General features: G+C 39.3%; 1 protein-coding gene across 1 annotated transcript in view; it reads right to left on the bottom strand.

Annotated features, from left to right (window-relative positions):
* LOC115792998 (uncharacterized protein DDB_G0287625) overlaps positions 1-24,557 on the bottom strand; it is a 41,243-nt gene that overhangs the window by 5,762 nt on the left and 10,924 nt on the right. Inside the window, exons 2-7 of the mRNA XM_030747684.1 lie at positions 12,689-12,834; positions 11,995-12,577; positions 6,189-6,756; positions 1,791-1,849; positions 1,614-1,710; positions 1,419-1,534 (exon numbers count right to left, since the gene is read on the bottom strand). Of these exons, the coding sequence (XP_030603544.1) occupies positions 1,419-1,534; positions 1,614-1,710; positions 1,791-1,849; positions 6,189-6,756; positions 11,995-12,577; positions 12,689-12,834 (1,569 nt within the window). The remainder of the gene's footprint in view (positions 1-1,418; positions 1,535-1,613; positions 1,711-1,790; positions 1,850-6,188; positions 6,757-11,994; positions 12,578-12,688; positions 12,835-24,557) is intronic.

The following is a 24,557-nucleotide window of genomic DNA, read 5'->3' as shown; positions in this document are numbered from 1 at the left end:
CGTCACCGGGCCCTTGCCAGTTAAGGGGCTACAGAATAAGTCAGCCTTTTGCTATTTTTGCTCTGTATTGTTTCTATTTACATTTTAATAGCACAGCTGTGAGTCTTTTTATAGAGGAAAAAAAAGCATTAATTTATTTGAGGAGCATTATTATTTAAATATGCCAATAGTAATATTATAATAATATAATAGTAATATAAAAATAGAGCAATTTCTCATGTATATCTACAGCTGAATGTTAATAAAAATGTCAATGTGACATTTGGGACATGTAGCTTTGACTCAGAAGTGCCTTTTTGTTTATACCTTTTGGGGGGGGGGGATATCGAGATATAAATCGTATATCGCCATTCAGCTAAAAAATATCGAGATATTATGTTTAGTCCATATCGCCCAGCCCTACCCCCAACCAAAGTGATTTTCCAAAATATTTTTATGCTTTAATTCCAGTGTGAAAAACATATTTACATATTTAGGACAACGCTTATGAATAAAAAGCATTACAACATTAAGCTCATGCAGCCAAAGTTTTTCAACAAAAACACTGATAACACAAGAGCAGTTTCATGTGCAGTCTGTCTGCGCCCACGCAAAGACACAGAGCCGTTATCAAGATGGTGAGCTCAGGTGGAACAAAAGGAGAGATTTTTCTGGCATCCAAAGCAACGGCGCTTTTTCTGTAGCTACCATTAAATATTTACTGGGAAGCAGCTGGAGGTCCTTCATCAACTGCCTGATCAGCAAGTGTCAACATGAAGAAAAGAGAACTTTGTCGCAGCTCCTTCAACCACCATTTGTTTCACACAGAGAAAAACTGCAGTACAGAAGTTAAAATATGCAGATGAATTGTTAATATAATAGTTGCAGCCCTAAATATAACTCAAAAAGCTCTAAGCTTGTTCCTTTATACAGGAAGTGAGGCACAATTTCCATCCATATGCAGCGTGTGGCAGCAGTAACTTTTGCGAGTTAAAATTCTGCATGAAGTCTCACAATCAACGTGTATTGCATCTGTTTTCACACCATTTGCAAGTGAGGGAGATATTTGCAAATTGCACCATGAAGCAGAAGCAGCAATAGTAGCAGACAGAAGCAGGGACCTGTTCATGTTAAGTTCATGACTGCTTTAAGGCCAAAGCAGTTGTTGCACACCACTTGCTCAGTTTGTCATATCTGGCTCCCTGTAATCATCGTCTATCAACAAAACAATATTCACGTGGTGCGTGAAATGCTGACTGAAGAACGCTACAATAGCTCTCCACCTGTGGCTGGAACCTGTGTGTAAAACACACACTATGACTATGTAAAAGAGATGGTAGCCAAGTTCAAATCTATTACACTCAATTCTTTTATGCATTTCAAAATAACAGTGTATTATCAGCCTTATCCACAATGAGTTATCTGCAGTGGGTACTCACAATAGAATTACTACGGCGGTGGATAGCTGCATGGTTTTCAGCAGAATTAAAATCTCCAATGAACTCCTCACATTTGTGGCAGTAAAAGCCAATCACTGAAGTCAAAAAACTCAGTCCTGCCAATGGAGAGGAAAAAAATGTAGTTAGAGTGCGGGAGACAGTAAAATGGACAAAAAATAAAGAACAATACATTACCTTCCTCTTTCAACAATTCATCCAGTTCTTTAGCCAAAGACTCCATTTTACTGATTTTGTCAAGTTTCTCTCTCTTCCTTTCCTCACTGTCACCTGCCTGTGAAACACACTGAGTTCAGTGCTCTGGCATTCTTTCTGTATCCAGCTTCATTACACAGATGGTATTTGGAAATTCACCTTATGTTGATCAGATGCTTGAGATATGCCATCACTTTTTGTTCGTTTCTCCTTTGTAGCTTAAGGAACAAAGAATAATGGCAATTAATGATTGACTATGTATTCTCTATCAAAAGTATTAAACAATAAAAACAGATGTGCAAGTCATCAGACCAGGAGACATCAGCTGAGTAAATGGTTGTCACAGAGTTTTGAGTTTGCTGCCATCCCTCAGGCAACAATAATGCTGGCTGTTTTATATGTTTCTTACAGGGTTCACCTAATGAAATTTAAGATGTTTTCATGACCTCTCTCATAGCACAGACACACAAAAAAAAATCTACTTCACAATCACACTGGCACACAAAATAAAAGAATTATTAAAACAAAACTGACACTGTAATCAGACTTTTTGCAGTAGTTACTTGCAAGTAACAACAATAATTCAGTTTATCTTACTAAAGAAACTGGTGGTAGTATTGTTTGTTTTGGTCTTTCCTGAGCAATAAACTTTGAAGATCAAAAATTAAGCCAACATCAGAGTCCGACTAAGTGGAGTTTTTTAAATGCCTCTAGAACCAAGTCAATAGCTACAGACTCCCATGTCAAAATGTCCACCTTCACAGCAGAAATAAACATGTTTATAGACTGCTACAAAAAATGGTTTGGTCTGCACAGGTTAACCTTTATAAGTGCATTTTTTTTAAAAAAGAATATCAAGAAAATGTTTATTTTGTTAGCAATTTATTTCAAAAAAGTAAATTTTTATATATTCTATATTCATTACACAAAGTGAAATAATTGAAGCTGCTTTTGCTAATTTCAACAATTAAGGCTTACAGCTCATGAAACAGAAATCCAGTCTTTCAGACTTTTAGAATATTTCCTGTGATCAACTTAAAAAGGATTTACAATATAGACATGTCCAACTTCAGAAAAGTATGTTCATTTACAATTGTAGTCAGACGTTTACATCCATGTGCATAAATATCATGGTAATTTGGGGCTTTTAATTATTTCTTTGAACTGTTCTTTTTCCAGGGTGGAAAAAAGCATTGGGTGCACAAGTTTGAATTTATTTTGGAAGTATGCATACATCCTCAAATATATACATTGAAATCTTTTAATAAATGGTACTAAAAATTCTGCAATGTCTTTTAACTTAACAAGCCCAAAGGCCCATTGACTCCTCATTAGTGATTACAGCTGGTAGTTTCTCTTCACAAGCATAAAAAGGATATGTTTGACACCGCTCATTACACTAATGAATACACAGAACAACAGGAAAGTCCAAAGAACTCAGTGAAGATCTAAGGAGGAGAACTGTAGATTTAGACAAGTTGGAAGATCTTTTTTAACATTTTTAAACAACTACAGATTGGATTCTGCTCCTTCCTGTTCATTGACCAATAGTAGAGCAGCTGGAGCAAGAAGGCAGCCCTCCTCATTTGCATAATGAGGCAGAAATGCATACTGTAAAGTAAAAAGATTTTATTTTTAATTATGTCAGTTTTGGTCCTCCATATTCCCAAAGCCCTGCCTTCAACCCTGTTGAAAAATTGTGGACTATGCTTAAAACTCAGGTCTGTGCCAGGAAACCACCCAATTTAAAGGAACTCAAGCAATTATAACAAGAAGAGTGGTCAAAGATCCAGCAAAAATTATGGCAGAAGCCTGCTAGTGGGTAATAAAAGCATTTGGTCCAGGTGCAACTTGCTAAGGCACATTTAACCAAATAATATGGGGGTGTATGTATATATTTGAACCTTTATATATAAATTTGACCCTGTATGGATTAGAGAGTGTACCCAATTTTTCTTTTTTCAAGTCATTAAAAGAGGTATGCTGAAAAAGAAAAGTTCATTATAAGCCCAAAATTACCATGGCATTCATGGACATAATAAGTGTATATGTAAACTTATGACCATAACTCTATACATTCTCGATTGTGGGTTTTTCACCACAAATTAAGTCCAGGTTGCTCTAACAGTAAACTTCATGCGTATTTTGAGGTTGGTTGTTTCTCATCTTCCTCCTGACACTATCTCTGTGGGTTTCAGATCAGATGAGTTACCAGTCCAATCAAGAACAGCAATAACATGTTCAGCAAATCATTTTATAGCAGTTTTGTTTTTTTAGTAGTAGTTTTAAAGAAGTTTCTAGCTAGAAGTACTGCAGAAAAAGGAAACCAGCATCTCCATAAAGCTTGTGAGATGGAAGCATGAAGTGCTGTAAATCTCCTGGTAGATAGCTGTGTTGAAATTGTACACAGTGGACGAACAACTACCAACTCCAGCAGATGGCATGGCATCCCAAATTATCACAGACTGTAGAAAATTTATACTGGACTTCATAATACCTTGAGATTCTGTACCTCTTCATTTTTCCTCCAGAGTCTCACGACCTCCGAATGAAATGCAAAATTTAACAGGAAACTGGAAAACTAAGCAACAGCTCAGTTCTTTTTTGTAAGCTGCTTCTGACATCTCTGCTACAGGAGTGACTTAATATTAAGAATCCAAAAGTTGCAGCTCCATTTCCTAAAGATGTCTGTGCATTCTAGCTCTTGATGCACTGACACCAGCCTCAGTCCTCTCCTTGTGAACAGTGTTAATTTTGACTTAGTTTTAGTCAGTCTTTTGACAAAAATGTAATTTAGTTTTAGTCATAATTTAGTCATCTGAATAGTTTTAGTTTTAGTCTAGTTTTAGTTGACTAATTAGCGTAAGAATATAGTGGACTAAATCTAGAGTCAATTCAGTCGACTAAAATATAAAGGGTGTAAAATGTCAATGCTTCTTCTTCAGTTCACTTGAATAAGTCATTATACACACTTACACAAAATTAAACATTTATTAAAAGTTATAGAATATTATTAATGCTTGAAAGACCAATACACACACAAACATTGAATAAACATCTTTATTTACCTGACCTTGGTTATTGAGCATAACAATAAAATATTGAGGAACAGGCCTGCTTAAAAAATTCTCATGCTATTGTGGCCTTCCCAGGTTTAGATCAAATTTCTGCAACTGTGCATTTGATTGGATGGTTTCCTAACTTGTCCTGCCCTGTTACAAAATTAAATCCGCTCTGATTGGATGTTTTCCTAACTTGTCCCTGCCTTTCATAAAATGAAATAAGTTCTGATTGGATGTCGTCCCCGCCAAGCATTTTCGTCTTTTTCATTAGTTGACGAAAGTGTCAAATAATTTCATCATCTTTTTTTATCCTTTTAGGTAGTTTTTATTTAGTTATCAACTCATTTTGTCATGAAAAAAAAGAGTCGTTGACAAAAACTATGATGAAAATAGTTCATCAACAAAATTAACACTGTTTGTGAAGCTCTTCAAAGTTCTTGAAATCACTTAGCAGTCCTCACAGCTGCAGTTATCGCTGCTGCATTTGCATGTTCCTATTAGACTTTTCTCTTCCAACTTCAACTTTCCAATAATATGCTTTGAACAGCCTGCTTTTTCAGCAGTCAATGATTGTCATCTGAACAATTGTCAAGATAGCAGCTTTTCATATGATGTTCCATATGATGTTCTTGCATGTAAATACTGTGACACAGTATTTACAGTGTCTAAACAGTAATGGGTTTTTGAGCTGTTTACCATAATTTTCAAAATTCAAACAGAAAGAATGCTTGAACTATTCTAGGATCTATAATGAATCTAGAATATATTTTCACTTTCTTACTGAATGGCAAATATTTAACACTTTCACAATATTCTAATTGCAAACACTTGTATAGAAGTCAACCATATATACTGTATTTGGGTTTAAACTTTGGATTGGTGGGAGCATGACTGCTTTGAAAATGAATGCCAACAAAGACAGACTGGACAAAATTCCTGTATTATTTGTTTTTATATGTTTGTATGTCAATTATCAGGTATTTCTATCTCTGCAATGCACCCATAGTCCATGGATGCAGCTTGCTAAACAAGCTAGCAACTTAGCACTTTACTCTTTCATCCAAACATAAAATCCAAACAATTTCTGGTTCAAAAACAGAGATGAAGCTGGCTAAAATGCCAAGCTCAAGACCTGAAAATAGTCTATTAATTAGTGCATCATTATATTGGTTATGTTTATTTAAGGTATACAGGACATGATTTGCATTCATTCACAACAGGAAAAATTTACTTTTTCAGTTTTAAACTTTAAAACTCTCTATGTAGTGACTACATGCTACACTGCTGCAGTTGATAATTGAAATAAACATTTAATGACAGAGTGCCATTGAAAATATTAGCAGCTACATGCAGATTCAGATTAAATCTGGCTGCATAAAGTCAATCAAAAACAGTGTAAGGCATGGTTAGTAACATTAAATATATTTAGATAAAATATATAACTTAGCAAGGTGAGTAATGAGGCTGAATTTTTCATTCAACAGAAATTTCTCACCTTTGATCAGAGACTGCAGAGACTCCAGAGCCTGGCGTACATTTGGGTTATTGAGTGCTGGCAGTGCTAAGCTTGCTGCTGTTTTGTCAAAATTGATAAGCGCGGGAGATGGCTCCTTCTGCTCATTCTGCCTCTGCATCTTCACCTTGATCTCATTTGATGAGCCCAAACTTTTTAATATGGCTTTCATTTTCTCATATTCCATGTTGTCCGGATTGGAGTGGACTAAAGTTGAAGAAGCCAACTGCAGAGACTGCTTTGGATCAAGGAAATGTCCAAATCTAGAGAAAAGGGAACTATTCACTTCCTTTAGTTTGGCACTTTCTTTGATCTGAGACGATGCTTCATCCCCATACAAGAAAGATTCTTCATCTTCAAGTTCATTGGCTTTCTGGTCTGAGGACTTTTCTTCACTCTTCCCTTGGAGCCATGAAAAGTCACCACCTACTCTTTCATGTGGAAGCAGCATGCTTTCCCTTTCCAGCAATGATAAACTGTCCCCATCTTCATGTTCCATGTGTGCAGGCTCATCAGATAAACACTCCACTTTTTTGCTCTCCTCTTGGGCCTGTGTGGAAGAAATCACAATTACATACACTGAACATGTAGTTCCTGCATAATTACACTGCTCAGTTCAAAGGTTCAAGATTAAAGAGATCAATAGTTCACCAACGAGCCTTTGCAGGTCAATGTAAGTTTGATTTCAAAACTCAGAATAAAACCCAACCCAAACCAACTGAAAAACATCTAAAGTTCATGCAGTGTTTGGAAGAAACAGTAAATGAACTATTAACTGATGTTTTTCCCCAGAAACAAGAAAATCTTAACATTTAGTTTAAGATTAGCATTCTTTTCTGGACATTATAGTCTCTATTGAAACCTTCCTAAATAAACTATAGCTATTAATAGTTATAACACCTCACATTAAGTCTAAATTGTCTATGTGTTGTATTAGGAAACCTCAATTTATGCTGAACTGGGACAGGGCCGTACTATAATATAAAAGCGATTTGTAAAAAGATGATAAAGTGAATGAAACCAAATCCCTGAAAGAAACAAGACCAAAAAAGAACAAGAGTAAACATCAATGTAGCTTTTCACCACTGGATACAACCCTTGTACATTAAAAGAATAATGTGGAGAATGATGTATAAGATTCTTCTAGATTAAAAATGCTGTTGTCCAAGGAGCAATAGATTCTAAAGGGAGCTAACTGTCGTAAGTTACTGACAGTGGTATAATGTGGGCTAAGTTATGTTTTTGCTGATAAGTGTTTCAGACTAGGGTTTAATCCCGGGACCCGGGATTCCCGGGAAATGCGATCAGAACCATTTCCCGGGAAACGTTAAGACGGGAAACCGGGAAAAAAGTCGTGCAAAAGACAAGAAAGAAAAGAAAGCTTCAGAATGTTAAATTTAAGGAAATATTGAGAGAAGGGTTCGTTTAATCCGAAAAGCATTACTCTTCATTTCAGGCATGTTCAGCCTCCGTTTAAGGCTGTCTTCAGCCTTCATCTCAAGCATTTTAATAGAGGTATTACACAGTTGTACTTTTTTCCTCTTTAATTTGTTGAAATCGTAGGCAATGTGTTTAGGTATTTTGTATTATATAATTTTATATTATTATTAGGGGTGGGACTTTAACGCGTTAATTTCGATTAATTAATTATGGGGAAATTAACGCGTTAACAATTTTAACGCATTTAATCGCACTTTGCACTGTGGAACGTTTCTCAGTGCACGAGTTCCAGGCATACAGATTATATCGACGCACAATGTCCAAATTAGGGGCCGCATCCTGCGAAGGACCCGGCCCACGTCTTTCGGAGACCACGAACACCACAAAGGCCGGAAGTGAGCGGTTAGCCTTCATATCAGCTGCCGTCACCTCTGCGTAGCTCATGTCGCCTAGCAACCGTGAGTGCGAAGCACAGCTGTGTAAAAGCAGCTGGTTAAACAGAGAACGAACTTTTTCTCCTTTTTGTGGTTTAATTTTAAGTCTTTAATTCAAAATAAGCTGTTAAAACAAGCATAACACATTTCAACATCAAGGAATACAGCTGAGAGAATGATTAATTTCCAACTATAACAAGTGAGACATTAATGATGAATAAAACTATCCAGTTATGATGCTTAACTTTAATTTCAGGAGTTTGCTTATCACAGGAGCACTTCCACCCTTCATTGGTCTGTGTAGTAGACTGGTGGGAAAATAAACAAAATTTTGAAGTTTAAGCTTATGTATATTGATTCATTCATCAACTAAACTTAAATTAATATTTCTCATGTCAAATATTGAAATGCGATTTAAATGCGATTAATTTCGATTAATTAATTACAAAGCTTGTAATTAATTCGATTAATTTTTTTAATCGAATCCCACCCCTAATTATTATATATTGTTATATTGCATTATATAGCCTATAAAATATGCCTGCCCTGAACAATAAAGAAACATCTGTTTAACTTCAAGTGTTTCTTTTCCTTGTTTGCAGCCGCTTACTAACAATCATGAATTAGGATACGGCCTAATGTGTGAAGAAAGTATCATGAAATAGATTACTTTAACATATTTCGCTTTTAAAATGGAGTTGAGTAAAATGTATATTTTTTAGGCTATAAGGATTGGCGGCCAGTTTTTCAAAAGACAATTCACAACAAACCTACTTTAACCCTTAGACACGGCGTCATAAATTTGCTGTTGCCAGAATGGAAATGACCAAGTCGTAGTGCATTACTCAAGGCCCTGTGTTATGTCATGTTATAGTGAAGTACGGTAGTTAAATTTTCAATGACAGCGTTCCACTGCTGGAACGGTGTACATTGTGGACAGCGCAAGTAGCTGAGCCTTTATCAATGCTGTGTGGAGATGAACCGTATTGTTTTGCACCAGCAATTGTAAAATAGCTTGGTATAATTCCATGTACAATGCAGGAATATTCGAATTATATTTGTTAAGGGAGTGTTGAGGAACGATACAACACCGCATAGCTCGAGCACTTGAATGCCGAGATGTAGGTTTTATTGCATTAATCAAGCCAACATTGGCCCCTATTGGGCATGACAGGACATAGCTGGAAAGCTACCTCTACAATATCAAAATAGGTTAAGCCCGACACAGGCTACAGAAAGCCTAATTAAAATAAAAAAATTAAAAAAAACTTTTTCCCGGGATTCCCGGGAAATGGCTCGTCTTTTCCCGGGATTTGATTCATGTCATTTTTGGGAAAAATATTAAACCCTATTTCAGACAAATCACTATAGATCTGCATTTTCCTGTTTCATAGAAAACCACACTGGTTTAACTTCCTGTGTAAATGCTGCCTTATGGTAATGAAAACTTTAGCTATATTTTACAGACAATTATTTAAAAAGTACCTTTAAACAATTGTTGTGGTATCTTCTGCATTTAATATTGTTGGAAATTTATTGCTACTTTCATCCATCACCTATACTTTTTCCCTCCATTTGTAATCGATATCTGCCACTATATACAGGTGCTGGTCATAAAATTAGAATATAATGAAAAAGTTGACTTATTTCACCAATTCCATTCAAAAAGTTAAACTTGTATATTATACTCATTCATTATACACAGACTGATATATTTCAGTATATGAAGTTGATTTGGGCAACTGAGAAGGGAGAGAGAAAAAGTACAAGCAGTGCAAGGGGTAAGAAAGTACAACCAGTATAAGGGGAGAAAGTTCAAAGAGGGGAGAGAGTGTATAGACAGTATAAGGGAAGAGAGAGTTCAGAGAGTATAAGGGGCTGTTAGGGGCAATATGGTACAGCCAGTGTATGAAATGTATACAGGTGCTGGTCATAAAAATAGAATATCATGAAAAAGTTGATTTATTTCAGTAATTCCATTCAAAAAGCAAAACTTGGATATTACCATATTTTGCAGACCATAAGCCGCGCTGCATTATAAGGCGCAATATCAATGTACGGGTTTATTTTCATACATAAGGCGCTCCGGGTTATAAGGCACATGATAAAACATATGTAGGGCGAAACAAAAGTGTCAGGTAAGTCGAACTTTATTCAACTCATTCACAATATGACATTGCCTGTAGCCACTAGGTGGCGCTGCGACTGTCAGTAAATATTATATGTATGGGTTTGGGGTAGGTTTGAATGAGAGGCAATCAAAATTTCCTGGCGAATGATCGAAATTCAGGTGCCGTTTACACGAGACCGTTTTCATTTTGAAACGGTGTCGTTTTGATGCGTTTCGGCCTTGTGTTTACACGACAACGGTGTCGTTTTGATGCGTTTCGCCCTTCTGTTTACACGACAACAGAGTGAAAACGATGTGTTTCAGAAACGGGGTCCAGAGTGGAGCGTTTCAGAAACGCACCGGCTTGCGTTTTCGTGTAAACACTTGAAACCGGGGTGATTTGAAAACGCTCGACTCGCACATGCGCACTATGGTTGCGACGGCCAGTTTTTCGCGCACGCGCAAACTGATAAACAGTACTCGCGGATTCACGAGTGCTTCTTATGCTCTTCCTGTGTTTTTACCGTTTTGTAATTCAGCGTTGTGTGCAGCAGCGATCCAACCTCATCATCGGTCCACACAAAACCTCTCACATTGGCCGTTTTTTAAGTAATGAACAATTTGCCGCACTACCTACTGTGTCACTCCACGCATGCGCGTCTTGCGTAAACAAACTGCAAAGAGAAAACCAACGCCAACTTGTGGCCTGGCATGGGAACTACATCGTTTTCATCGTTTCACATGTCCTCGTGTAAACGCGGATCGTTTCTGAAACGCCATCGTGTAAACGAAAGGCTGAAACGCATCAAAACGACACCGTTTCCAGTGAAAATGGCTTCGTGTAAACGGCACCTCAGTGTGGTGTCACAGCCACGCCCTCTCGTGAAAACTCACCATTTTTTAAATTTAGATTCCCCTTGGTGTGTAGATAAGACAAAACAAATATGAAGTTGATAATATCCAAAACCTATGAGTTATTAGAGAAAGTACAAGGGCAAGAAATTGCTAAAATCACCCATTTAATTCAAAGTGGTGGACTTCCTGTTGGGTCTAGGGCATTAGACCCAGTGGTCTTTTTTGTTCATCTGGTAATGTTACATATGTGTACCAAATTTCATACATGCACTTGAAACACAGCAGTTGGAATTGAAATAAAGGTGGCGCTGTAGAGCCATTTTGAAAGGGCGATGCCTGAAACCATTAAAATACTTAAATTTTCACCAGACCTGACAGGTGTGCAAAATTTCATGAGTTTATGAGCATGTTTAGGCCCTCAAAAAAGCAATTCATTTGCCTAAATGTCCAAAGCAATTACAACAGGGCCTTCACACAGGTTGTGCTCGGGCCCTAATAAGCACTTCTGCTTAATGACATTTTAGATGGAATTTGGTCACTTCTTCATATTCAGCAATGAAACAACCAATAATCCTGCTGAAACCTCTGTCCATGGCTGTCACTTTCACACACCACAGCTGTCATGTTTTAGATCAAGTTACATAAAGCACGTCAAAGATTTTTTCAATGCAAGACTGTCTTAATAAAAAAAAAAAAAGAACTTCCATTAACGATTTACCGTATAAATGCTACCAGTCATGCTACTACTTTGAAATTCTTTTTCAACAGGTGGGGTTGGTTGTTGTGTACTTCAGATGGAAAATAATCTGTAATGCTAACTTCTGCTCTACAAAGTTCAAACACCTCTTCTTGTCTGAACTCTTATTGTTGATGTATTATTACAATGCTCACTTGAATATACCAAAACAATCATCTTAAAATGATTTGTGGAATGAATGATAAGCTCTACCTTAATAGAGAGGATGGCATCTTTGAGAGAGGGCAACCGATCTTCCAAATCTTGGCTGCTCATGACCAGCTTCAACCCTTCTAACAGGCTATTCCCTGGCAGACGATTACAGCTCTCAACATTGCTGAGTCCAGGGCTCCTGTTTCTCTTTTTGTCTTTACCTCGGCTCTTTTCACTACTGTTACTTCGCGATTTGGACCGCCTGGCTCGGCTCTTGCTCCGTATATGACTCTTTTTCTCACTTCGACTCTCGCTCCGACTTCTACTGCGAGGCCTGCTTTTGCTTCTAGCTCGACTTTTCCCACAGGCATGGCTTTTGCTTCTTCCCCTGCTTCGGCTGCGCACTCTACTTTTGCTTCGAGCACAACTCTTGGCTCGAGATCTTCCACGGCTTCGACTACGGCTTCGGCTCTTGCTCCTAGCCACATGCTTCTGGAATTCATGATCTGATTTGACGGCTTCTTTCAGAATACTAGCTGACTTTAATGCCTCAGCCAGGTTATATGCCATATTGCCTTTGAGATAGTCTGGCAGAGGTTTATTGGCTGCAATGCATCTTAGGAATTCCTCACCAGCGAGGTCACTGGAAACAAACAAGCATGTGTCTATAAAACTGTGCCACAAACAAGAAATATTTTAATCCTACAAATATGATTTATACACACTTCTTCAATAAATACACACACATACACACCTGTTATCTTGAGGATGATGTTCCACAGAAGGGGGATTCCACTGTGGTACCGGATGTTGTGGTGGTTGAGCAGGAGCAATGATCTGCTGGCTTCCTCCTGAAGCAATTGCTGTACTACGGTCTATGGAGAAGCGGCTACAGTGGGGCTGAGAGCATTCAAAATTCATGTTATAGTGCTGTACAGCTTATAACTTCAAAAGAGTATCTATGGAATTTTCATTCTGTGTGGAATAGTTTCTAAAGATATTTGAAATACACATTTCCGGAATAATTTTTATCTTCAAATGAATATTTTTTGATCAACAGGAACGACAAATGAACTTGTGCAGCTTTGGTTTGTCACACTTTAATAAATGACTGCACTTTGAATGCTTGAGATTTTTTAAAAAAAGATTAAAGCAACAACCATGTAAGTGGTCTAATTATAATAGGCGATTATCAACTAGTTTTACAATTTTTGACAAAATCATACAGCAACTTATGTTGCTGTAGGACCTGTGGCATCTTGCCACAAATTCTTCTACAGAAATCAAAGTGCTTCGAACGGCTATTCATGCAACATTTAAAGACCATCTTCCCTGCCTTCCTGTACCCCTTTCAGTTTGGATATTGGTCAAATCGCTCGACTGATGATGCCATTTCTATAAAAGCTTGTTTCTGCCACAAAAAAAAAAAAAAAAATTGCAGCACGGGCAGCACAGTGGTTACCACTGCTGCCTCACAGTTAAAATAACATCTAGAAGGTCTGGGTTTGATTCTACCTTGGCCCAGGCCTCTCTCTGTGTGGAGTTTGCATGTTCTCCCCGTGCCTGCGTGGATTTCCTCTGGGTACTCCGGTTTCCTCCCACAGTCCAAAGACATGCACTTACTGGGGTTAGGTTAATTGGCTACTCTAAATTGCCCATAGGTGTGAATGTGAGTGTGAAAGGTTGTTTGTCTCTCTGTGTTGGCCCTGCGACAGGCTGGCGACCTGTTCGGGGTGTACCCTGCCTCTCGCCCTATGTGAGCTGGGATAGGATCCAGCCACCCCGCGACCCTGAACAGTTTCAGTGGAAGAGAATGGATGGATGGAGAAAAAAAAAAAGAAAAAAAAAAAAAAATCACATTTAATAACTTGAAATTTCGAGAAAACAACTCGAAATTTCAAGTTAAGTCGAAATTTCGAGTTACACATCTCAAATGTTCGTGTCAATAACTCGAAATTTCAGCTTAGCACTACCAATCAGGAAGCTCCGAGAAAGAGGTCACTTCATTGTTACCCAGAAGCACATGCGCACTAAAAATGGGGTAGCGACAGTATCAGTGAGCTAACAGTTTCTAGCAAACGTGAACAAATTGTTGGTATGCTTTTGACCGTCAACAATCAAAATGTCTTCTAGAGAAAAAAAAGCTGTACAGTGGTTTGCAAAAGTATTCATACTCCTTGAACTTTTCCATATTTTGTCACATTACACAAACATGAACATATTTCACTGGAATTTAATGTGAAAGACCAGCACAAAGTGGTATACAATTGTGAAGTGGAAAGAAAATTATACATGATTCAACTTCTCTGAGTGCAAGCAGAAGTTGCCTGATGACTGCTAATGACTAAAAAGAGTCCACCTGTGTGTAATCTAATCTCAGTACAAATACAGCTGCTCCGTGACGGCCTCAGAGGTTGGTTAAGAGAATATTGGGGATTAAACAGCATCATGAAGTCCAAAGAACACAGCAGACAGGTCAGGAATAAGGTTGTGGAGAAGTTTAAAGCAGGCTTAGGCTATAAAAAGATTTCCCAAGCTTTGAACATCTCATGGAGCACTGTTCAATCCATTATCCGGAAATGGATAGAGTATGACAACTGTAAACCTACCAAGACAAGGCCGTCCACCTAAACTTACAGGCCAAACAAGGAGAGCACTGATCAGAGATGCAGCCACGAGGTCCATGGTGACTCTGGACAAAATGCAGAGATCCACAGCTCAGGTAGGGGAATCTGTCCACAGGACAACTATTAGTCGTGCACTGCACAAATGTGGTCTTTATGGAAGAGTGGCAAGAAGAAAGCCATTGTTAAAAGAAAACCATAAGAAGTCCCATTTGCAGTTTGCCAGAAGCCATGTTGGAGACACAGCAAACATGTGGAACAAGGTGTTTTGGGCAGATGAGACCAAAATTGAACTTTTTGGCCAAAATGCAAAACACTATGTGTGGCGGAGAATTAACACCGCACATCACTCTGAACACACCATCCCCACTGTCAAATATGGTGGTGGCAGCATCATCCTCTGGGGCTGCTTCTCTTCAGCAGGGACAGGGAAGTTGGTCAGAGTCATTGGGAAAATGGATGGAGCTAAATACAGGGCAATCTTGGAAGAAAACCTGTTGGAGTCTGCAAAAGACTTGAGATTGGGGCGGAGGTTCACTTTCCAGCAGGACAACGACCCTAAACATAAAGCCAGGGCTACAATGGAATGGTTTAAAACAAAATATATTCATGTGTTAGAATGACCCAGTCAAAGTCCAGACCTAAACCCAATCGAGAATTTGTGGCAAGATCTGAAAACTGCTGTTCACAAGCGCTCTCCATCTAATCTGACTGAACTTGAGCTGTTTTGCAAAGAAGAATGGGCAAAAATTTCAGTCACTAATTCAATTTTATTTATATAGCACCAAATCACAACAGTCGCCTCAAGGCGCTTTGTATTGCGGGTAAAGACGCTACAATAATACAGAGAAAACCCAGCAGTCAAAACAACCCCCTATGAGCAAGCACTTGGCAACAGTGGGAAGGGAAAAACTCCCTTTTAACAGGAAGAAACCTCCAGCACAACCAGGCTGCACCGAAGTCCAGTTTGGGAGGCCTCCTGCATTAGGCGCAGCTCTGCTTCATACCACCTGGTGGGACTTGCTCTTTAAGTTTGACTATGCCGTGCTGCAACTCCAAATGTTTCTTCAAATTCGATGTAGTGTTTTTGAAGCTAGATAGCACTTTGTCGCCAGCACAGAGTGGACAACTAACCTTGATAGTGTCCGCTAAAGATGACAAACTCAAAATAGTGCCTGTATTTCCAGCTAGAAAACATGCATCTCTCTCCTCCCTCCATTGTTTACGTTTATGGCACTGTTTGCTATTATTGTCCTCATGCTGAAAAGGGGACTTAATTGTTGCATCAGTCAGACATCACTGCCCAAGATACAAGAAGAAAGCAAATATATATCTTTTTACTAAGGAAAATGTCAAAAATAGTAATGCACAGTAACTTGGATAAGTAACTTTAATCTGATTACTGGACTGCAAAAAGTAACACGTTAGATTACACATCCATCCATTGTCTTGCGCTTATCTGGGGCCAGGTCGTGGGGGCAGGAGCCTAAGCAGAGAAGCCCAGGCTTCCCTATCCCCAGCCACCACCACCAGCTCATCCGGGGGGACCCCAAGGCGTTCCCATGCCAGCCGAGAGATATAATCTCCCCAGCGTGTCCTGGGTCTACCACAGGGACTCCTCCCGGTGGGACATGCCCGGAACACCTCACCCAAGAGGCAGCCAGGAGGCATCCTAATTAGATGCCCGAGCCACCTCAACTGGCTTGTTTCAATGAGGAGGAGCAGCGGCTCTACTCTGAGCCCCTCCCGGATGGCTGCACTCCTCACCTTATCTCTAACGGAGAGGCCAGCCACCCTTCAAAGGAAACTCATTTCTGCTGCTTGTATTCGCGATCTTATTCTTTCGGTCACTACCCAAAGCTCGTGACCATAAGTGAGAGTAAGAATGTAGATCGACCGGTAAATCAAGAGCTTCGTTTTTACACTAAGCTCCCTCTTCACCACGACAGACCGGTGCAGCGTCCGCATCACTGCAGAAGCCGCCCCGATCCGTCTGTCGATCTCCCACTCCCTTCTCTCTTTTAATGTCAAGCTCAACCTCTAGGACAAAGATTTTTATATTCTACAACCACAGAGGTAACAACCCTAACACTAGCCAGATTTACACATGAAAACATATAATCTTCATCTATTTGACAATTATAGAGAAAAATTATTTAACTAGATTAATAGACTAAACAGTACTAAACAGCTGTACCTTTCAGGTCTTTTTGGTAGTGCAGGCTGTAAAAAATAAGTGAACCACTGTGGAAATTAAATTTTTAAAGCTACCTGCAGTCACTCTAAATAAAAAAAATAAAACCGGAAGAGCTGAGTCTCAATAAAAGTATGCAAAGCCAGTTCTACTGTGGAAACACCGGTTAATGCAAACACTATCTCGACCACAGTAAAGACAAAATAGAGTTTAAAAATAAAGACAGGACACGGGGGCCTTTTTTTTTTTTTTTTTAATTTGCTTTTTGAAATGTTTTGTACAGTTTGATTTATTTTTTTTTTGACAAGTCATAGCAAAGGAAGACAATGTGATAGATTAAAAAACAAAACAAAAAATACTTATTAATCAGCATATAACATCAAGTAAATTAAACATCTGGGATATCGATCTGGTCAGTTAAGTATCAGAGGGGGTTGTTAATCAGTTTCAGCTGCTTTGGTGTTAATGAAATTAACAACAGGTGCACTAGAGGGGCAACAATGAGACAACCCCCAAAACAGGAATGGTTTTACAGGTGGAACCCATCCGTCCGTCCCATACATCCATCCATTTTCTTCTGCTTAACCAGGGCCGGGTAGTGGGGGCAGCAGCCTAATCAGAGAAGCCCAGACTTCCCTCTCCCCAGCCACCTCCACCAGCTCATCCGGAGGGACCCCAAGGCGTTCCCCCAGACCAGCCAAGAAATCTCTCCATTGTGTCCTGGGTCTTTCACGGGGCCTCCTACTGGTAGGACATGCCTGGAACACCACACCCAAGAGGTGCCCAGGAGACATCTTAGTCAGATGCGCTAGCCAACACATTTGGCTCATTTCAATGTGGAGGAGCAGCAGCTCTACTTTGAGCTCCTCCTGAATGGCTGCACTCCTCACCCTATCTCTAAGGGAGAGGCTAGCTACTCTTCGGAGGAAGCACATTTCTGCTGGTTGTATTCATGATTGCATTCTTTCGGTTACTACCCAAAGCTCATGACCACAGGTGAGGGTAGGAATGTAGACTGACCGGTTAATCACTTTTATGCTCAGCTCCCTCTTCACCGTGACAGACCATCATGCAGCACCTGCATCACTGCAGACACAACTCCGTCTGTCGATATCCCGTTCCTTTCACCCATCACTCATGAGCAAGACCCCGAGATACATAAATTCCTCCACCAGGAGCAGCAACTCATCCCTCAACTGGAATGGACTCCACCCTTTACAACCGTCAACCACTGACATTTTCCCCTCATCTTTTCTGTTTTTCCACTAGTTTTGCATTTAGCTAGAGTTACTCTGTATATACTGGTGGCATGAGGTGCTACCTGGACCCTACAGAGGCTGCACAGGTACTTCAACTCCTCCAGGATGGCACATCATTACGTGCCTTTGCTAGAAGATTTGTTGTGTATCTCAGCACAGTCTCAAGAGCTTGGAAGGGATTCCAGAAGACAGGCAGTTACTCTGGGAGAGCTGGTATATGCCTGTACAAGCAGGAGGAACAGCATGGTGGCCAGAGTGCCCGATGTCCTCTGGTAGGCCCCTGTGCTCACTGCCCAGGGCTAGCTTGGCTAGCACTTGCCATAGGACACCAGAATTGGCAAGTCCACCACTGGTGACCTGTGCATTTCACAGATGAGAACAGGTTCACTCTGAACATGTGACAGACGTGAAAGGGTCTGGAGAAGCCGTGGAGAACATCATGCTGCTTGTAACATCATTCAGCATGACTCATTTGATGGTGGTGGATCGGTGACGGTCTGGGAAGGCATAGCCACGGAGGGACGTACAGACCTCTACAGGCTAGGCAACGGCAACCTGACTGCCATTAGGTGTCAGGATGAAATCCCTGGACCCATTGTCAGACCCTACACTGGTACAGTGGGTCATGGTTTCTTCCTGGTGCATGACAATGCCCGACCGCATATGTTGAGAGTATGCAGGGAGTTTCTGGAGGATTAAGGAATTGATACCAGTGACTGCCCTGCATGATGGAGGAAGATCATTAGGTGCTTGCCCCAATGTTTTCAGGCATACAAGCAGATGAGTACCACTTTGAGTTGCTGCAGTACAATGTCAGCAAAATGGACTAGCCTGCTGAATCTTTTTTTTTTTTTCACTTTGATTTTTAGGGTGTCTGTAGGTTGATCATTTTCATTTCCATCAAACAATAGAGCTTCCTTCCATTTCTAACACATTACCCAGTCCATATCAGTACAGATATCTGGATCTGATGCATTTTTAAATTGATCTTTTCATATTTTTTTTGAGCAGTGTATATGAAAGCTATGAAAATGTGTGAAATCAAAAACTGCCATTTCTTCTGTATTTTACCACTAAAAGTGCTGTACCGCCATTTTATTACCTACTTAGATGACATTCCCAAGCCTATACATGTGTTTTTAAATTTTTAAGTGTTCAATTACATTTTAAAGACGTTTTTTCAACAGGTTCACAGCAAATTAAACTTTAATATCACTATAATATAAATTGACAAAATTAAAACATAATTTCAAAGCGCAGGACTTCATATGTTCATTAATGGTGTAATGTTAACCAAAAAATAATTAAATTCTGCCCTGAAATCAGCCAATGGAATGGCCCACAATCATCGATGTTCTTACAAAGATGAGCAGACTCGTGTCTGCATGCCTCCAATAGACTACTGTGTAAACATTTATCTTGGCAGCTCTGGTAGCTTACTAAAAAAAAACACTGCAAGCAGACTTTAGGCTTCTTGAACCCTCTAATACAGTAATGTGACTGGAGTTTTATAAACTACCAGGATATTTCTTTGGTGAGATTTTTGGCTTTTGTAAAACTAAACTGAAACTGCAAGTAGAATATATACAGTTTCCTCTGCTAAACTTAAACATAACTAATTAAAAAAGGAACAAACATGTCACTGAATGTAACTTCAACAAAGTCAAATTAAAGTGATTAGAAGCCACAGATCCAGTTAATTTTTTTTCATTATGTCCAAAGTATGAATCACCAGATTACTCAGAAGCTTGGTTTTGAATGCTGCTTTGAAAGTCTTTTTGCTCTTCACTGTTAGGCATCTCCATAAACTCAGCCGGGCATCCTCTCTTTCCTATCTGCATTGTCAATTCACTTCACTTCAATTCAACTTATATTAGTGCCAAATCACAAAATACAGTCTCCTCAAGGCACTTTGTATTGTGGGTGAAGACCCTACAATAATACAGAGAAAACCCAACAGTCAAAACGACCCCCTATGAGCAAGCATTTGGCCACAGTGGGAAGGAAAAACTCCTTTTTAACAGGAAGAAACCTCCAGCAGAACCAGGTTCTGGGAGGGGCAGTCATCTGCCGTGGCCGATTGGGGCTGGGGGGAGAGAGACAGGACAAAAGACAAGCTGTGGAAGAGAGACAGAGATTAATAATAATTAATGACTAAATACAGTGTAGTATAAACAAAGTAAATAAGGTGAATGAAAAGAAACAGTGCATTATGAGAACCCACCCCTTAGCATAACTAAGGGGTGGTTCAGGGTCACCTGATCCAGTTCTAACTATAAGCTTGATCATAAAAGAAAGTTTTAGGCCTAATCTTAAAAATAGAGAGGGTGTCTGTCTCCTGAATCCAAGCAGGGAGCTGGTTCCACAGAAGAGGGGCCTGAAAGCAGAAGGCTCTGCCTCCCATTCTACTCTTAAGTATCCTAGGAACCACAAGTAAGCCAGCAGTCTGAGAACGAAGTGCTCTATTTAGGTGACATGGGACAATAAGGTCTTTAGATGGGGCCTGATTATTCAAGACCTTGCACGTGAGGAAAAGGATTTTAAATTCTATTCTAGATTTAACAGGGAGCCAATGATGAGAAGCCAATATGGGAGAAATCTGCTCTCTCTTTCTTGTCCCTGTCAGTATTCTAGCTACAGTATTTTGAATCAGCTGAAGGCTTTTCAGGGAGCTTTTAGGACAGCCTGATAATAATGAATTACAATAGTCCAGCCTAGAAGTAATAAATGCATGAATTCGCTTTTCAGCATCAGTCTTGAGTTTCTAATTGTTTCTAATTTTAGAAATATTGTGCAAATGCAATAAAGCAGTCCTACACATTTGTTTAATATGCACATTGAAGGACATATCCTGGTCAAAAATGACTCCAAGATTTCTCACAGTGTTACTGGAGGCCAAAGTAATGCCATCCATAGTAAGTATCTGGTTTGACACCATGTTTCTAAGATTTGTGGGGCCGAGAACAAGAATTTCAGTTTTATCTGAATTTAGAAGCAGGAAAGTAGAGGTCATCCAGGCCTTTATGTCTTTAAGACATTCCTGCAGTTTAACTAACTGATGTGTCATCTGGCTTCATCGATAAATAAAACTGGGTATCATCTGCATAACAATGAAAATTGATGCAATGCTTTAATAATACTACCTAAGGGAAGCATGTATAGTGTAAATAAAATTGGTCCTAGCACAGTCCCTGCGCTGCGTTGTGTCCTTGGGCGGTGTGTCCTTGGGCAAGACACTTAAACCACATTACCTAACGGTAGCGCCGGTCCCTGGCTGCATGACCGCAGATGCTCGTCTCTGGATGAGTGATCTGGAATGATCATTTCGTTGTGCGCCTTTCGCCTTGTGAGTTGAATCTAATCTAATCTAAAAAATTGGAGTCTATTAGATAAATGGAACCTATGGAATTCTCTGTAATAAAATGTTATGGTCAACAGTATCAGAAGATGCACTGAGGTCCAACAGGACAAGTACAGAAATGAGTCCACTGTCAGAGGCTGCAAGAAGATCATTTGTAACCTTCACTAATGCTGTTTCTGTACTGTGATGAATTCTGAAACCTGACAAACTCTTCAAGTACTGTTCCTCTGTAGATGATCAGTTAGCTGTTTTACAACTACTCTTTCATGAATTTTTGAGAGAAAAGGAAGGTTGGAGATTAGCCTATAATTAACTAAGACAGCTGGGTCAAGTGATGGCTTTTTAAGTAGCAGTTTAATTACAGCCACCTAATAAAGACAGATTGATCATTTTTAAGACTGAAGCATCAATAATTGAAAAGACTTCTTTGAACAAGCAGGAATGGGATTTAATAAGCATGTTGCTGGTTTGGAGGAAGTAACTATTGAAGTTAACTCCAAAAGATCAACAAATACCAGCAGTGCTGAAAGCAGCTGAACATGAAAATAAGTCTTTAAGATGGTTTTGAGTAATTTTTTCTCTAATGTCGAAAATTTTATTTATAAAGTAATTCATAAAGTCACTACTAGTTAAAGTGAAAGGAATACTCAGCTCTATAGAGCTCTGACTCTTTGTCAGCCTGGTTACAGTGCTGAAAACAAACCTGGGGTTGTTCTTATTTTCTTCAATTAATGATGAGTAGTAAGATGTCCTAGCTTTACAGAGGGTTTTTTTATAGGGCAGCAAACTCTTTTTCCAGGCTAAATGAGCATCTTCTAATTTAGTGAGACGCCATTCCCTCTCCAGCTTTCGGGTTATCTGCTTTAAGCTGCGCGCTTGTGAATTATACCACGGAGTCAGGCACTTTTGATTTGAGGCTTTCCTTTTCAGAGGAGCCACAGTATCCAAAGTTGTACGCAGGGGCTTTCAGGGAATACTGTTAAGTCTTCAGTTTCTATGCCATATGTCAGGACAAGATCCAGAGTATGATTAATATGGTGGGTGGGGCTCCTTTACATTTTGAGAGAAGCCAATTGAATCTAATAATAGACTAAATACAGTGCTGAGGCTGTCATTTTCAGCATCTACATGGATGTTAAAATCACCCACTATAATTATTTTATCTGAACTGAGCACTAAATCAGATAAAGAGTCTGAGAAATCAGACAGAAACTGAGTAAGGACCAGGGGGACGGTAGACAATAACAAATAAAACAGGTTTTTGAATTTCCCAATTAGGGTGGGCAAGAGTAAGAGTCAGGCTTTGGAATTAAAACTTTGTCTGGGTCTTTGATTAATTAATAAGCTGGAATGGAAGACTGCGACTACTACTCATCCTCCTCCTCGATCTGTGCTTCGAGCTTTTTGACAGTGTGACTCGGGGGTGTTGATTCATTTAAAGTTATTCATCCTGCTGTAACCAGGTTTCTGTAAGGCAGAATAAATCAATATGTTGATCAATTATTAAATCATTTACTAATAGGGACTCGGAAGAGAGAGAGACCTAATGTTTAATGATCCACATTTAATTGTTTTATTCTTTGGTGCAGTTGAGGAAGCTATATTGTTTATTGTTTTTGAATTTTTATGCTTAAATTGTTTTCTGCTGATTTTAGGTTTATTTTTGGTTGTCTGGGAACAGGCATTTACTCTATGGGGATGGGGTTTTGGGGGGATGGCAGGAGGAGAGAAGCTGCAGAGAGGCATGTAAGACTGCAACACTGCTTCCTGGTCTCAACCCTGGGTAGTCTTACTAAATTTGGCCAGATTTCTAGAAATGAGAGCTGCTCCATCCAAAGTGGGATGGATGCCATCTCTCCTAACAAGACCAGGTTTTCCCCAGAAACTTTCCCAATTATCTATGAAGCCCACGTCATTTTTTGGACACCACTCAGACAGCCAGCAAGTCAAGGAGAACATGAGGCTAAACACGTCGCTCCTGGTCTGATTGGGGCGGGGCCCAGAGAAAACTACAGAGTCCGACATTGTTTTTGCAAAGATACACACCGATTCGATATTAATTTTAGTGACCTTTGACTGGCGAAAAATTAATCCTAAAAATTCACCCGCTGGATTGGAGGATTGAGTGAATTTTCTGTTGTGCTACTTTCTTTCCAAGAATATACATGCTGTGACAAGAATATCTGAATTAGACAAGGAAATAACAGGCTAAATAAATAAAAACAGTTACACATTTCTTTAGAAAAATATAATGAAATAATACAATTAGACCTTTATATCTTTTGCTTATCCAGAAAAGCAAATATGAGGTAATCCAAATCACAGTAGTCATTCAATTTCTTCTATCCATGTGCAAGACTTTTCCTCTTTGTAAACCAAGATTAACGTCCTGCAAAATATGGGAAACAATACAGAGTAAATAAACATTATCAAAGTGCATATTAATAAAAATTTGTCATTGATAACCTGAACAAAAAAAATGGAGTCTTAAACTAATCTTAAAATTCTGCATTCACAAGTCTTTCAGGTCGCATAAGATTAATCTTATAATACTAAAAATAACAGGGTTGCAATCTCCAGGTCCACTGGTTCAACAAAACTCTTGGCAGTGGTAGAACCACACTGTCAGTTAAGTATTCTGCATTTTCACAATTTTAAACTCATCCAAACTAAAGAATCCTAAATGTCTGTGTAGGTTCGCAGTCATCCAGGTCATAGTAGTCTCTGGAGCTTGAAAAGAAAGGGCGACTGGACCTCTTTTTGTTTCTTGAAGAAATTTTACCTTTCATCCAAAGGACTTATTCAGTTCTTGAACCAAAAGGTGGAGAGACTCAGGCCCGTTTACACCTTTTCCAACCGTTTGATGCATTTTGGCCTCCCATTTTACACAGACGTTTCAGAAACGATCTCCGTCTACACAGAGATGCTAGATAAGGTGAAAACGATATAGTTCCCGTTGCCAGGCCACAAGATGGCAGTGTTTTTATTTCTGCAAAGCTTGTTTACACAACATGTGCATGCGTGGAGGGACTCGGTAGGATGAGCGGCAAAGATTTGTTCATTATTTACAAAATGGACAATGTGAGAGGCTTTGTTTGGACTGACGAGGTTGGATTGCTGCTGTACCCAACACTCAATTATAAAACAGCAAAAACACAAGAAAATATCAACTGGGAATTGTGCTA

The sequence above is a fragment of the Archocentrus centrarchus genome, chromosome 15 (genome assembly GCF_007364275.1).
Source record: "Archocentrus centrarchus isolate MPI-CPG fArcCen1 chromosome 15, fArcCen1, whole genome shotgun sequence".
Classification (NCBI taxonomy): domain Eukaryota; kingdom Metazoa; phylum Chordata; class Actinopteri; order Cichliformes; family Cichlidae; genus Archocentrus; species Archocentrus centrarchus.
The sequence above is the reverse complement of the archived record's forward strand: the minus strand, read 5'-3'. Positions and strand labels throughout refer to the sequence as shown.